Source organism: Dasypus novemcinctus, chromosome 13 (genome assembly GCF_030445035.2).
Source record: "Dasypus novemcinctus isolate mDasNov1 chromosome 13, mDasNov1.1.hap2, whole genome shotgun sequence".
NCBI lineage: Eukaryota > Metazoa > Chordata > Mammalia > Cingulata > Dasypodidae > Dasypus > Dasypus novemcinctus.
Genome location: NC_080685.1, coordinates 88,842,933 through 88,857,412, shown reverse-complemented (window position 1 = coordinate 88,857,412; position 14,480 = coordinate 88,842,933). Strand labels below are relative to the sequence as shown.

The following is a 14,480-nucleotide window of genomic DNA, read 5'->3' as shown; positions in this document are numbered from 1 at the left end:
GTTTGACTGACAGGAGCCTTTCTGCTTTCCCCTAGGCAGAGGCAGAGGCTCTTCCGCCTTGCTCTTTGTACACAGCACTCTCACAGACACTTAGGCATGGAATTAATCCATGGGTTCTTCCCTTTACCACGCTGTGACTTCCTCAAGCGTGGGGTATATATGGTTTATCCTTGAATCCTTAGCTGGGGACTGGCACACAGTGGGTGTGCAGTGAGTACGTGCTGAGTTGAACTGAAGCAGGTGTTTGGCAGGCAGAGTGGGCAGGGGGAGGCGGTCAGGGGCCCGCCAGCCAGTCCTCACCCTAGAGAAGGTGAGCGACTCCCAGCGGCCCTGTTCTCGCCCTTCTGTGAACTTCTGTGTGGCCTGTAGACCATTCCAGATGATTTGGCTCCTTGTTCTCTGTCCTCCATACAGCCCTTCCACTGCCTCGTGTGTACGTTGCATCTCTCCAACTAGCCTGAAGCTTCACTTGGTCCACAACAGCAACTGTTCCATGTCTTTCCACACCAGCCCAGGACGGGGCAACTGGGAGACCCTCAGCAGTTTGCCACCTGTGGGTTGAAAGAACCAGGGACTTTGGGCTTCAACTGTAGTTGTCAGATTTCTGGTCTGATTTTAGGAATAATTTTTCATAAAGTTTGTGAATTTGGGGGAAATTCACCAAGAAAACGCTCTGGATAGCTTTCCTAGGAATTGCTTAAGAATAAGATCCTTTCTCATCCATCTTCTAGGAGCAGTAAGTGGTGGAGGGCGAGCGGCAAGATGACTTTAAGGTGTTATTCTTGACCTGTTTACACCGCCAAATTCAAGCAGGATATTTTTCATATTACTTTATTTCCTCTGCTGTAAAGCATGTTGGAGTGTAAAAATTGTTTCACAAAGTTAACATGGTCTTCAAGGGACTAGATGTATGTACAGGGCACACACACACACCCACCTACTTACACACATGTATCTGTAGATGCCAATAGCACAGAAGGAATGCACCTGTGCATGGAGGAAGGGACTTCCTTAAACCCACGGGAAACCAGCACGTGGTGATGGTGTTGTGGGAGGACTGTAAAGCCAATTTAATTCTAATCTCCTCTGGCCTACAGCTGCAGGAAGCAAGGGAGGAATCAGACATATTCTAGATGGGGCAATGAGATGATGGTGATTGTGCTATTGTTAAAACAACAGTTCAGGTTTGCAGGAGCAGGGGAAAAACCCCTCTCCCCTGGGGAGCCCCAGGAGCCAGGCTCCCCCTGAAGGCCTCATCACAGGGGCTAAGTTTGCCAGGTGAAAATAAGGTGTGGGGAGTTGGGGGCCCTTATCCAGGCCACAGCACGAGGTTACTTACAGCCACAATGATATATTGACTCTAGGCTGGAGCCTGGGAGCAGCCAGCTGCAGCTAGGACGAATGAGGCAGTTGTTGGGAAGGAAGGAGGCTACGATAAAACAGATCCTAGTTGTTTTTCAAATCAGCAAAAGAGAAATATCAGAAAGAGCATAATGGAAATTTCTTGAAGTTAGGGACCTAGCTTAATCAATTAAAAAACCAACCAACCAACCCTGGAACTTTTCTCATTCTAACTTAAGGGTGAACACCACGTGTTACTCACTTCTAGAACATTCAGCCCCTTCCCAGTGTACACGCAGGGGTGGGTGAGGGAGGGGGAGGCTGTGGAGGGGCAGCTCAGCTACGGGAAGAAGGCAGGGGGAGGTGAAGGCAAGTCGCCCTGTCGCGCCCCAGGCTCTGCTTGGAGACCTGCCAAACGGCTGGGGCCAGGCAGGGAGCGGGAGAAGCCTCTGAGGGAGAGGCAGTCCACACGGGGAATAAATTACTGCAAGGGAAGGGATACTACTTAGGACTTGTTCTGCGTTAGAGCACGGTCTGAAGTGGGAGCTGTAGACTTGGAACGTGAATGCCAGGGGTCATCAGAGGAGCATCTTTTCCACCCCTCGGTTCCTAGGTGTGGAAGCTGCTAGGTGTGGAAGCTGCGAGCAGAAGGGACCTGGCGGGGTCAGCCGGCCAGACAGCAACAAACTGCATCCTCACCTGGGTTCCCGAAGGGCTCCCACTGGTGCTCGCTAGTGCTGGGAACCAGCCCCCGGCCTCAGGGCCTCTGCACCTTGTGCCTTTAGAGCCGGGAGGAGGGACAGACCACGAACGTCCCCTCTGGCGCTACGATGGAACCTGAGGCTGGTTCCTTGACCTTGGAAAATCACCTCTGAGAGAGGGTGAGACGCAGACTGGAGCCAGCTGTGACCTCCACCAGCCACCAGGTGTCACCGGTGCGTCTGTCTTAGAGGCGGAGGCCAATTTGCAAATGAGGAAAGAGGCTTCTGGGAGATTTCCAGGTGCTCCGCCCCTTCTCCCCAGTTTCTTAGGAACCACCTCCCCGGGGGTGGAAATGACTGGGCTCCACACTGATAGACAACAGATGGCGGGGGCGGGGCTGGTGGTGCTGCACCCTCCTCCACGAACCCTGTGTCCCCCAGGACATCAGCCTTTCCTTGTGGGTAGGCAAGAGGGGCTGCAGGCTGCAGGGACCATCTGCACCCATCCAGGCCCACCTCCAGGCTCTGACTCACTCCCCCTCTTCCAACGGGCTGATTCCTAGTTCCTCGAGCCATTCTTCTGCTCTTTGGCTGTCCCTCTCTGCCCTTACTCTTGGGATACAGAGGCCCTGGCAGGAGGGCGTGTGCTGCGTTCACCCTGGAGCAGGACAGGCAACCATCTCATCACTGGGAAGAGATAGCCAGGAGATAGTAAACTTTCCTGGGCTGGCCTCTGTGGGAACCCTGACCTTCGGCCCCACCCCAGTCATTCCCTTGCCCTTCCTTTCTGGAGAGCACAGGCCAGCAGAGAGCCAGAGTCCATATCTGGTCCAGGGAGCAGGGTGGTGGAGCAGCAGTTTTGGAAGGAGCAATCCTTGATGGAGGCTACCTCTTCGGGCCCAAGCTGCCCACCCTGGAGGAGTCTCCAGAGAGGGGCCTGGCCTCTGGGCTGCCCCTGACATCTTTTGCTTGCTGCAGCCAAGACTGAGAATCCAGGTGCCAGTCTATGGCCCAGCTCACCCTGGAGTGCTGGGTGGAGGAGGAGAGTGGGCACAGGAAGTCTTTAGGCACACATCTGTGCTTCTGTGGCAAAGGGAGACCACCTAAGGCCAGAAGTTAGTGTGTGCAGTGGGTATCTTTGAGCTGGGTCTCATCCAGGCTTTCGGCTGCAACAGAGTATATGGCTTTTCCCTGCCTCAGAAAGGTGGGATAAGGAAGGCAAAGCTGGGAGAAAGAAAGGGAGATAAGAGAGAACTGAGGGTGGGCACGGGCGCCTGAGCCGCCAGCATTCAAGTCTGGTCAGAAGGAGATCCAAGAGCAGATGAGGGCCTAGATGACCACGGACTGCAGGAGGCGGAAGCACATCATGAGGTCCAGCGGAATGGGGGGCTTCAGGTAGTTCCCATCCAGCCGCAGGTAGCGCAGGTGTGGCACATTCTCCAGATCGGAGAAGTCGAAGTCATGGAAGGCGACTAGGTTGTTTGGGCAAATCTGGGTCCCATTGATTTCTATGGAGAAAGTAGAAGAGAAGTCAGCAGGGGAATGAGCTGGTCAGGACAGAAAGGGATAGGAGACAAAGGATGACAGAGGAAAATGGGGTCAACAAATGAGAGGAGGGCTCTAGAATACTCTCTGGAACTGGCAGGCTTTGGAAATAGGTGGCGGTGAGTGTGAGTCACTCTAATCTCTAGGCTCAGTTTATTCATTTGCAAAATGAATTAAGTTGAAATTTTTGTTAATGGAAATTCACTCTAGGAGAATCACGGAGGAAAGAGACTTTGAGCTGGGATTGGTAGGGTTACAACAGGTAGAAACCCTGTTCTGATAGAGGGACCTGTTTGAATGAAGACAAGAAGCTCACGGCAGAATCTGGGAGTGGTAACTGTTACAATGTGATGTCCTAGGAGGAGTAGGCTGGAAAGGTGAGTTGTGGCCAAGTCATGGTAGATTTCAAGTATTTTGCTAAGAGTTGGGGCTTCGATCTGAGGAATGTAATGGGTCCTGTGATTGGGTTTTTACTGTAGAGAGTGGAATCTAAATGTACAGGAGAAGAAATTGGAGGGGATGTGAGAGTCACTCTGGAGGTTTTCTTATGAATTGGACATGAGACATGAAGCTGTACAAAGGATAGTTACATGAACTGAAATAGGAATGACAGGAAGAGGAAAGGGTATTTGAGGAGGGCATGGGTTGGAGGGGTGTGGGCCAGGACAGGATGAGCCTAAAGATTCTGAAGTGTCCATGGTCCTGAAATTCCATTTTCTCCGTATCATCAGTAAGGTCAGGTGTTCTAAATGGATCTTTTTCTTCCCTAAATCTTGCCTTATTTATCATATAAAGAGTTTTTAAGAAATCACTGAAGTAGCAAAAAGAACCCTGGCATAGGTGATAGAAGTCTTGGATCCTATTCCTGGATTTTCCTCTTATGGGCTTTGTGATTTAGGGCCACCAACTTTCCAGCCTGATGTCCAGTTCCCAAATCTGTCGGATGGTGGGAGTGGTACCTGCACAATCCATCAGATGCAAGGATGCTGGGGAAGGCATTTTGCAGACGGTAAAGGACAGTGCAGATGGCAGCATGGTGGTCATTGCCAAGAACATAATCACTACAGTGACCTGGGCTCCCCTCACCCCCTTTGGTCAGCCAGCGACACAGGAGACAGGTTGGTTGGTGCTGGGCACGTGCAGGTGGGCATGATTTTTCCTTCAGCCTTGGAAGGCTGAAGCTATCACCTGTGTAGCCTGGTCTTCCACCAGGTGGTAGGTACCTGTCAGCCATTTATTAACTGAGACATGCTTTCTGTCTATATTTTCAGCTGACACAATTGCCTATAGGGTAAAATTAGGCACATTTTCTCTTTTCCTGAATTTGTTTCTCTCAAGATTTAAGGACACTCTCCCCTATTTCTTTTTTTTCCTCCCTACTTCTTGCAGTCACCCCAGATCAGCAAACATTTGCCCATCCATTTGTTCAGAACTGTAGAAACTTCTACCATCTCCCTCTCCTCCTCTGGCTTGTAAACTCAGGACTCCTAATATTATTTTAGGGGCCCTTTTCTTTCCCGGTATTCCTTGTATTCCTTGTGCTGCTGTATTCCTTGTGTGGAGTAGCCTGATTTTGTTCAAGGGCCAGATAATATTCTTTTTTGTGTCTCAGCCCTTCTGCTGATGCTCTGCTCAGGGCTGGCACTTTTGACTGAAGCAGGACTGTGACTCCTGGGCTGCCATCGATACCTCAAGTCCAAGGCCCTGTAAATGTAGCTTAGGTAAAATTTTCCTTTACATATGCTGCCTTATATTACTAAATATTCTAACCTTTCAGGTAGATTCAGAAAGCACCAGCATGCAGGCATTTTTTTTTCTGGCTGCCACGTTTTTACCAGTTGCATAACTTGAATATACAACTGCCTCTCTGGGTAAACCATTTACAGACTTTTTAAAACCAAGGCTCAGACTGGGGAAGAAGTTTCCTCCCACAGCTGCTGGTTTCTGCAACAGACAGCCCAGGATGTTTCAGAGTGAGCATTTAAATGTCTCTGTTCTGCTTTTAGGAGAATGCCCAGGAGTATATTACATGTCTAACCAACTTATAGATCCAGAGGACAAAGAAGCTGAGGTTGATGAAAAGGGGTGGAAGAAGAAAGGAATAGAAAAAATTAACATGATTTGAAAAGTTATTACCTGCCAAGCATGGTATTCAAGAAACTTTATCTATATTAAACTATTAAATCCTCATATCAACGTTGTAATGGAAAGTATTATTACCATTCTCATTTTACAGATGAAGAAATTACTCTTGAAAAGATCAACACGTATAGTACCACAAAGAGTAAGTGGTCAAGATTTGAACAAAAGTCTAGCACCAAAGCAACAGGCTGGAGGAGTGAAGGGTCTACACCCCCCCCCTCCCTCCCGTGATCCCCCCTCCCCAGCCCTAGCCCCACTCACTCTCGATGCTATTGTTGTTGAGGTACAGGTGCTCCAGCTTGTTGCTGAAGGCAGGCACGTTGCTGATCTGGTTGTGGGACAGGTGGAGCACGAGCAGGTTGGAGATGTTAAAGGAGTTCCTGGGGAGTCCCCTGTCTGACAGCTTGTTGTAGTTAAGCCGGATGAAGGCAAGATTGGGGAAGCCCTTGAAGTAGCCATTAGGGATGGTTTCGATCTTGTTGCTATCCAGGTAGAGCTGGTGAATGGCTGTGGGGACCTTGGGCGGCATCTTTTTCAGGATGTTGTTGGCCAGGTTGAGCTGCATGAGGTTCTTGAGGCCCTGGAAAGTGTCGGGCTTGAAAACACCGTCGCTCAGCTTGTTGTGCTGGAGATCCAAGAGCAGCAGTTTCTCCAGCTTGCTGAAGGCGCCGGATGGGATTCTGGAGATGTGGTTCTGGCTCAGCCTCAGCTGCTCCAGGTTCCGGGGCAGGGCCGAGGGGACCTCTTCCAGCTGGTTCTTTTCCATGTACAGGAACACCAGGCTGGGCAGTTTCTCCAGCACCCGCTGGTCCACCTTGCGAATTCGGTTGTTGTCCAGGTTGATCCACCTCAGGCCTGAGGCGTTCTTGAAGGACTCCAGCGGGAGCTCGGTGATGAAGTTGTTCTGGAGATAGAGGTAATGGATGCGGGACGGGATGACGGGGACCTTGCGCAGGTTGCGGCTGTCACAGTAGAGGGCAGACGGGAAGTCCGGCGGGCAGAAGCACTCCCGGGGACAGTCGGGGAAGACGGAGGGAGGGCCTGGCGGGAGAGGGGGAGGCAGGTCTGTGGGCTCCGCTGGCTCATGGGGCTGAGGGAAGCCAGGCGTGGGCCTGGGCCTGGGTCTGGGCCTGGGCCTGGGCCTGGGCCTGGGCTGTGTTCGCCTGGGTTGCTGGCCGTGGGCCACTGAGGCCCAGAGGAGGAGCAGTGGGAGGACCCACCAGAGGGATGGCCTCATGATCCAGACGACGCACCTGCGGGAGGAGACATGGGAGGTCATTCGCAGCTACGAGTCGGTCAAGATCGGCTCCGAGGGAGACGGGGGAGCGCTCGGGGGCCTGTGGGAGCGTCTCCTTATTTGCCTGTATCCAGCGGGTGAGGGAGTGATGAGGGCTCTAGAGCCCTCCCCGAGCCCAGGCCCTCGGTGTGTGAAGCCTGCGCAGGTGGGCTGAGCCATCCTGATAGAAAGCACGTGGAGCTGTGACTCAGAGGACCTGGGGCTGGTTGGCAAAGACCCTCACCCTCTCCGCTGCTTGGTTTCCCCATTTGCAGTGTGAGAAAAGCTTTCCTGTCTTTCCTGCCATCTAAGAGGGATGTTAGGATATATGAACCATGGAGTCCTGGGTGTAAAATCTGGAAGGGTCCTTAGGTATCTTCTAACATGGTGTTTTTCAAACTGTGCCCCCATAGGGGCCCAGCTTCTAAAGAGATCTCCCCAGGTGGGGAGACTGAGTTGCCCTGGGGCACCCCCAAACCCTCTCCTGCATCAACCTAAGCAGCTCTGTTTTAATCTGTTTTATATATTGAGGTTAGCCAAAGAATTCCTTTGAAAAAAAAGTCTCATTACTAAATATGGTTTGAGATCCACCAGTCAAGCCTAGACCTCACTGTTTACAAAAACTGAGAACTCAAGAGAGGAAGGAGCTTGCCAGGGCCCCGAAGCTACTGAATAGCAGACCCCGGGACAAAAACCTGGGTCTCTTTTCTTTCACAGGTAGAGCTCACGGAGGTCTTGGGAAGCAAGGACGGCGCTGCAGAGCCCACACGTCCATCCCTGCTCTGGGTCTCCCCACTCCTGTGACCCTGCACTTGGCTCAGAGGACACAAGTCTTTGCCAGCAGGAGACGTGCCAAGAATTTCTCCGCAGATGTGGAAGCTCCAGGGAAAACAAATAGGGAAGGGGTAGAAAGACGTGAGGAAAGCACATTCATTTCTTATGACCTGGTATTGCTGATCCCATATCCACCAAGTTGGTGGGATTGAGGCGGGATATCAGGATGAACTTCCTGCTATTCTCAGTGACATATCGGGATGGGGAGATGAAGGCTGTTTTAGGGTTGCCTTTCCCATTGGCCTTTTCGAATGTGTGTGACTGGAGAAGGCGCTGCCCTGTGATAGGTGGAGACAGGGGGAAGGAGAATGGCTAGCTTGAGAGCTCTAAGAGGATCCGGTGTCCCAGCCATCTGAGAAGGCGCAGGAGGAACCTAAATTTTCTAGAACTGGATTTAAATCCAAGTTCCCCTGCTTCCTTACTGTGTGTCCTTGGGCACTGTACGTATCTCTCTGTATCCTCATCTGTAGGAAGCGATGGAGACCCGCCTTTGTGAGGTGGTTCTGAGGGTTTAAGGTAATGGACAGTATGCTTGTGGCACACTGCACCTAGGTCTAGTAGGTAAGGGCGTTCTGTTTCATTTGAAAGCAAGGGGGAAGACAGGTGGGCCAAACGGGAAAGGCGGAAGTGAGGTTTCTCCATGGAAGCACTGTTTTCAGGCAAGTGTGCTAGAAGGAGTGGGCTGTTCTCTCCTCCCGCTGAGGAGGGGTTGCCCCTGGCCGCCTGCTGGGGGCGAGTGAGCCCACACTGAGCAGGAGCATGGCGGGGCCCGAGACTGGCAGGGAAAAGGGCCATGCTCCTTGGGATTCATTCCTCCCCTGCCTTTTACCCAGGGGGAGCTCTGCAATGTGGTAGGTGCATGCAGGGGCCTGGGATGGGTGCCCAGTGGGCCTCCTGTTGGCTCCCAGGGCCCAGGGGGCTCACACACGGCCAAGTCCAAATGGTACCCACAGACACACTTGGCCAGTGGCCTCCCTTCTCATGCTGCTCTCCTCATACCATACACATAAGGAAACTCACATTCCCGTGGCATCGATGCGCATGTGTATGAGCCCTTATGGAGTGCACTGAGTGGGAAGTATGCAGAGGAAGGGCGGTGGGGGGAGGGAGAGGGAGAGTCTCCACTCTGGTGGTCCTCTTCCCAGGCGGTCCTCTCCAAGACGGTCCAGGAGGGACATTTTTCCCAGGGCTGCCTATCACAAAGGGCCTTGGAGTTAGATTCCTGTTTCTCCAATTAAAGAGATAATGGTCTCAGGGATACACTGAAAGGACCAAAAAAGAGAAGGCATCATTGTATAACTTTAAACTTGAGTCTTGTTGCCAGATGCCAGGGCACTGCTTATAACTGGTGAACTATGAATTAATAGAAGACCTGTAGTTTTCTTAAGAATAACAGTCATGTTGTATATAAATCAGTGGTAGTTAAAGCACTATTGAGTTGAAAACAGACCTTTTTTTAAAGCCCCAGTTTTTGTGACTCTGTTTTCCATTGTTTTTCAAAAATTTCTAACCATCCAGAAGCCTCAACACAAGCAAGGATTCTCTCATGGCACCCCAAGAAGGCTGCCCAGCTCGGCCTGGAGTTTTCCTCTTTCCCTTCATTGCCTTTGTCCCCTGAAGCAGGTACCAGATATTGGGCACCAGTAACAATAAGCAATGCTTGCCCAGAGCTTCAAGCCAAAGGCCCCTCTGGGGGGCACGGCGACTCGGGCCACTGGCTCTGCTGGGAGTGGGTTTCTCAGGGGTTCCCGTGTCTGCACAGTCCTGGCTTCCGTTAGAGGGTCAGTCATAGCCCCCTAAGCAGGCCCCAGCCTCGCAGCCCTCCCACCCCATCCACAGAAGACACACGTCCTACTCATCCTGTCTCCACACCAGACCCTTGGGGAACCTGTCTTATCTTCCTACCAGACCTCTGACCCTTTATACTCCAAATGTCAGGGCGCTAGCCAAGCCCGGCCCGGAGCCAACAGGAGGGAACCTAGGGACAGCTCCCTGGAGCCTGCTCCGCGGGGAACCTGGGCCTTTTCAAGCTCCCTTCTCTTAGCCCTACAGCTGAATCAGAACCATTCTCTGAGTGTGTGTGCGTGCTTCTTTCTTAGGAAAGTGACCTTCATTTCTAAGGCATTTCTCAGCCTGCTGCAGCTTGGCCCCTGGAGGGGAATTTCCTCCAGCACAGCCATTGCTCTGGCAATGCCCTGTGATATCACAAGTCTGAAACCAGACTGGAGGGGGCTCAAAGGGGAGTCACTTTGCCTCCCACAAAGCACAGAAAGCCACACTCTCTATGCTTCTGCCTTCCAGAATCTTCAGTCCAATTATAAGCTCTTAGGTAGATCATAAGGGGTTTATAAATTTTAATGTCTTATGCCTTTGTAAACACAATCTTCCCTCCCCTCTCCTCCCCCTCAGACTTTCTACTGGCCCTGCTCACCACTCAATCAACGAATGCTTGTTGACAATAATCGGCTGTAGACAGCCCTCTTCTCCAACACTGGCTCTCAAAAAGCTGCTGCTTCGTGGATAGGAAAAGCAGTTGCCTTGCCCAGGCCCAAATTCACTCTCTCCATTTAAGAGCATCTCCTAAGAAAGTTTCAGACTCAAATTTCAGATCCAGCTCTTGGCCTTCCCTGCGTGAGGATCGAACGGGATCACGCATGTGGAGGCACGTTATAGGGCGGGATGGCTGAGCGGGTGGCAGAGGGTTTGTTTATTCATTTATTTGTTCATAAAATACCAGATTCTCTGGAGGGATGCTTTACTTTTAAAATGAGATAGCCCTTTCCCCCAAACAATTCAAGGTCAGAACATCCGAGACTAAGTATAATATTTGGACTCAGGGCAGGGCTGGGGTTGAGGTCCGAATGGGCTTGTTGAGTCATTAGGTACCAGTTTAAGGATAACTGGCTCTCTACTGAGAGCTCAGGATTGGGGTTGGGTTAGGAGTGAAGTAGGGTTTGTCTCTCAGGGTTGAGGCGTGTGAGCACCTAAGTTCCTCCTGCTCTTTGCCCACATTCTTCTCTCAGAGTTCCCGTCCAGCTGGTCACCCCTCTGTCTCCATGGCTTGACGCAGCCAGCGACTCTACCGTGGAGAAGGGGCTGCCCTGCCCTGCGCCATGCCCATAGACGTTGGGATGGCCTTTTCTTGTCACTCGTTCTTTCTGTTCTAAACCCAGGTTTCTAAAAGCTGCCCGGTACCTTTTATTCTTCCTGAGGCCCAGAAAGGAGTTGGAAGGAGAGAAAATCAGGGCTATCTCTGCCCATGTAGGTAGAGGAGCGAGCCAGGCTCCAGCCACCTGACACCTTTCAAGGCCCCCCAGGAGGGCTGCTGAGGGCCTGAGGTAGCAAAGGAACTGGTGTCAGGACAAGGTGGATTCAGCACACTGTTGATGAGGCCGCCCCTTTTCTGCGGGTAAAATCGGTATAAGAGGGAGTCAGGTCAGAAGACTGGGGAGAGAGGCTCAGGGTGCACACTAAGCCCAAGTCCAGGGTGCTCGGTCCTTCTACCTTTGCCTGGTGATGTGACACTGTCCTGAGCCGCAGTTTCTTTACCTATAAAATGGGGGTACCAAAACCGTCCCTCTATTCCTCATGCAGTTGTCAGAAGCAGGTGTGATAAGCGACTTTAAAATGTGCTGCTGATCAAAAAGTGCTAAAAATAAATATAACACTATTAGGGAGAGACCATCTGTCTTCTCAGTGTCTCCCACCAGGCAAAGTGTAAACAGAGGGAAGTTTTCTTTGGCCCAGGCCGCTAGTCCAGAAGAGCAGGCTTTCCATTCTGAGGGACAGGGAAGAAACAAGGGTAGGATGGCTCTCCTCTGACAGCCTGTCACCTCATCATCTCCTTCCCTCTGCTCCATCCCCTAGCATCTCCAGCCCCTGAAGAAAGCCTAGAAGAATCTCTCTTCTGCCTTGGGTGGTTACAGACCAGGGTCCCAACCCAAAAACCCTTCCGCTTCTTAGCTGGGTAACCTGCGGCAAATCTCTTACTTCCATTCTGCTTCAGTTTCCTCATTTATAAAATGGGGGTAGGAACATCTTTTAATCAGATGGTTTTGGAGTTAATGAGTTAATGTGCACAAAGTAGGGGCTCAGTGACTGGGAAGCGATTGTTACCTTCTTATTTGAAATGAGGTCCCGTGTGCTTCAGCGTGTCTGGGGGGCAGCCCGGCTCTCAGGCAGGCAGAGCCCGTTGCAGCCTGGCTGCTGGCTCAGGGCTTTCCCCAGCTCTTACGCACACACCGACTTCTTCCCCTTTGTGGCCTATGAGACCACGCTTGGATCTTGGAGAGACCGTAGACTTATCCCTGCTACGGGGGAAAGTGTCCTCCATCCTTCCAATTCACTAACCCCACCCTGGGGGGGACTTATAGCAGCTGGTGGGGGGTGGGATGCTGGCCAGGGAAGGTGCCGGGTCTTCCCTGCCTTGGCTGGCTGTGGAGACCCACTATAATCCACGACTTCCCTCCTAACCTTCTGTTCCTGGCTTTCTTTCGCCCCTTCCAGCCTTGAAACACTCCCCTCACATGCCCAGTGCTTGGGGCTGCCCACCGGGGAGGTGAAGAGGGTGTGCAGGGCTCGTTGTTCAGTCCCGGGCTCTTCAATCACAGCAAGGGTCTCCCTGAGGTCTCCCAATGCAGGTTCTCCAGCCCTTGGCTGAGCATCAGAATCCTCCGTATTTTGTTAATCCACAAAAGATTCCTGGGTCTTTTGATTTAGGAGGTCTGGAGTGAGGGGTCAGGCATCTGTATTTTTAGCATGCCCTCCCCCTGGGTGAGTTTGAACGTCAACTAGTTTTAGGAACTCTGATCTAGCTGCCCATACCCTGCTTGGCTGGGGACAGAACTCTCTCTCAGTGGGGAGAATGTGAGCTGGTGGGGGTGGGGAGATGGTGAGGGGCCCACTCGTTCAGCCACCCACTTTAGACCACCCCTCCTCTCGACTGCTGGAGGCACTAGCATCTTTTCTCTTTGCTACAAGGACCCCTTGCCAATCAGAATGGTAATTTAGAAATGGCTTTAAAGATAAATATTTTCTGGCCGCCTACAGGGGAAACACACACAAGAACTGTCCCCCAGAGCTTGGAATTAGGACCTCCAAGGCTTGGAAGCTGGGTCACTTTCTTCCCTTTCTTTCCAAGAGCCAAGTGGTTTGGACCAGTGAGACAGAGAAATCCAGAGCTGGCGGAAAGATACTGTGAAGGTGGGAAAGCTACTTTCTCTCCCTCCTATCTGATTAAGCTCTAAATTACAAAGAAATCCTTCCAGATCTGGCTCTTGCTCATCTCCTCCCTGCCCAGCCTGGCTCAGGACACAGGCTTTTCTTTTTGGTTCTGCATCTCAGTGGGAAGACTCACTTGGGGAGGTGTGTGAGAGGGTGAGGAGACAAGATGCAGAGAGAGAGCACGAGCTGGTATCCTGTCACTATGTGGTTCAGCTTTGCATGCCAGATGCAGTCAGAGAGTGGAAGTGAATGGACGGGATGCTATAATTTGGGGTGTGTATTTGTGTGTGGGGTGTGAAAGTGAGGCCTCTGTGGGATTCTGTGTGTGTGCGTGTGCATGTGTGTGGCAATGTGTGAGAGGTGCAAAGAAACGGGTTCTGGAGTCTGGTTTCTATGGAAACACCAGATCTGTAGAAATACTGCGCTCAGCATAGCTCTGTGCTACAACAAACATCTGTACCGAGAAAGTTTGACTTTTGTAGCAAGCAAATAAATGAGTCTGGAATGACGAAGAGAAGGAGGAAGAGGCTGTAGGAAAAAATGAGGAAGACTGAACTTGAGAACATTTGAAAGGAGTCAAGGGTGGAAGGAAGGAAAGAAGATAGAGACTAGATCAAAACCTTAGACTGGACAGAGGGGAGGCAAGTCGCTGGAGGAAGGATTGTTCCATGTCTCCTGCCCATCTCCCGACTGGGCTTACCTGCACACACCTGCCTCTCCTCTCTGCTCTGGATTTAGTCCTGGGAAGGCTCCCTCCTCTTCCTCCCCCACCCTTCGGCGGGGCTGTGGTTGCAGAGAACCAGCTACAAGTTGTGATCTCCTGGTGGTGCGTGCGTGCTTGTGTTTGCCTGACTTCTCTTTCACCAGATCCTATTGGGGTGGGGAGGTTAGGTTAGGGGGAGGGAAGGGAGGGGAAAAGGAGGGGAGGAGGGAGCCGAGGGAGGGAGGGAACTTGGGAAAAGAGGAATGACCACAATAAAGTCTTTATTTGGCAGCCAAACCTCCCAAAGACTTCATCCACACACCATGCCCACTAACGGGTTTGTTGCTAATAACATTTCCTGCTGCTGCTGCTGCTTCTGGAGGGGGATTGTTTGACCCACGTTTGGAAAACATGCCAAATTAATAGGGGAAAAAGGTATGAAAAGCAACCTCTGTCCAGCCTGGGGCTGGGTGTCTGGGTCCTGTGCTAGCTGTTTATTCCCTCTTCCTAACAAGGATCTTGCTTCTGATGTCTGTGACTCCCGTGTATTGAAGTTCCAAGTCAGTGAGGGCTTGGGGATGTTTCCTCTGAGCAGTGACAAGCCAGCTGCTGTCCCCTTCTCTAGGAGGTTGCTGAGGGCGTGGAGCGTCCCTGTATGCCATGGGAGAGAGTGTTGGTCTGGCTGCCAGAAAGTTGCTCTGAGGTTCTGAGGACG

At 51.7% G+C, this 14,480-nt stretch overlaps 1 protein-coding gene across 2 annotated transcripts; it reads right to left on the bottom strand.

The window, feature by feature from the left end:
* Positions 1-815: 815 nt before the first annotated feature.
* PRELP (proline and arginine rich end leucine rich repeat protein) lies at positions 816-13,927 on the bottom strand. Of its 2 annotated transcripts, none has more exons than XM_004459049.5 (3): positions 13,763-13,927; positions 5,991-6,982; positions 816-3,550 (listed from the first exon to the last, which is right to left on the bottom strand). In XM_004459049.5, exons 2-3 carry the CDS (start codon positions 6,964-6,966, stop codon positions 3,372-3,374), a joined length of 1,155 nt encoding a protein of 384 aa, XP_004459106.2. In that variant the 5' UTR covers positions 6,967-6,982; positions 13,763-13,927; the 3' UTR covers positions 816-3,371. The 2 variants fall into 2 exon arrangements, with proteins under 2 accessions (XP_004459106.2, XP_023444710.2); XM_023588942.3 differs by having other exon boundaries at positions 13,773-13,921.
* Positions 13,928-14,480: the final 553 nt, after the last annotated feature.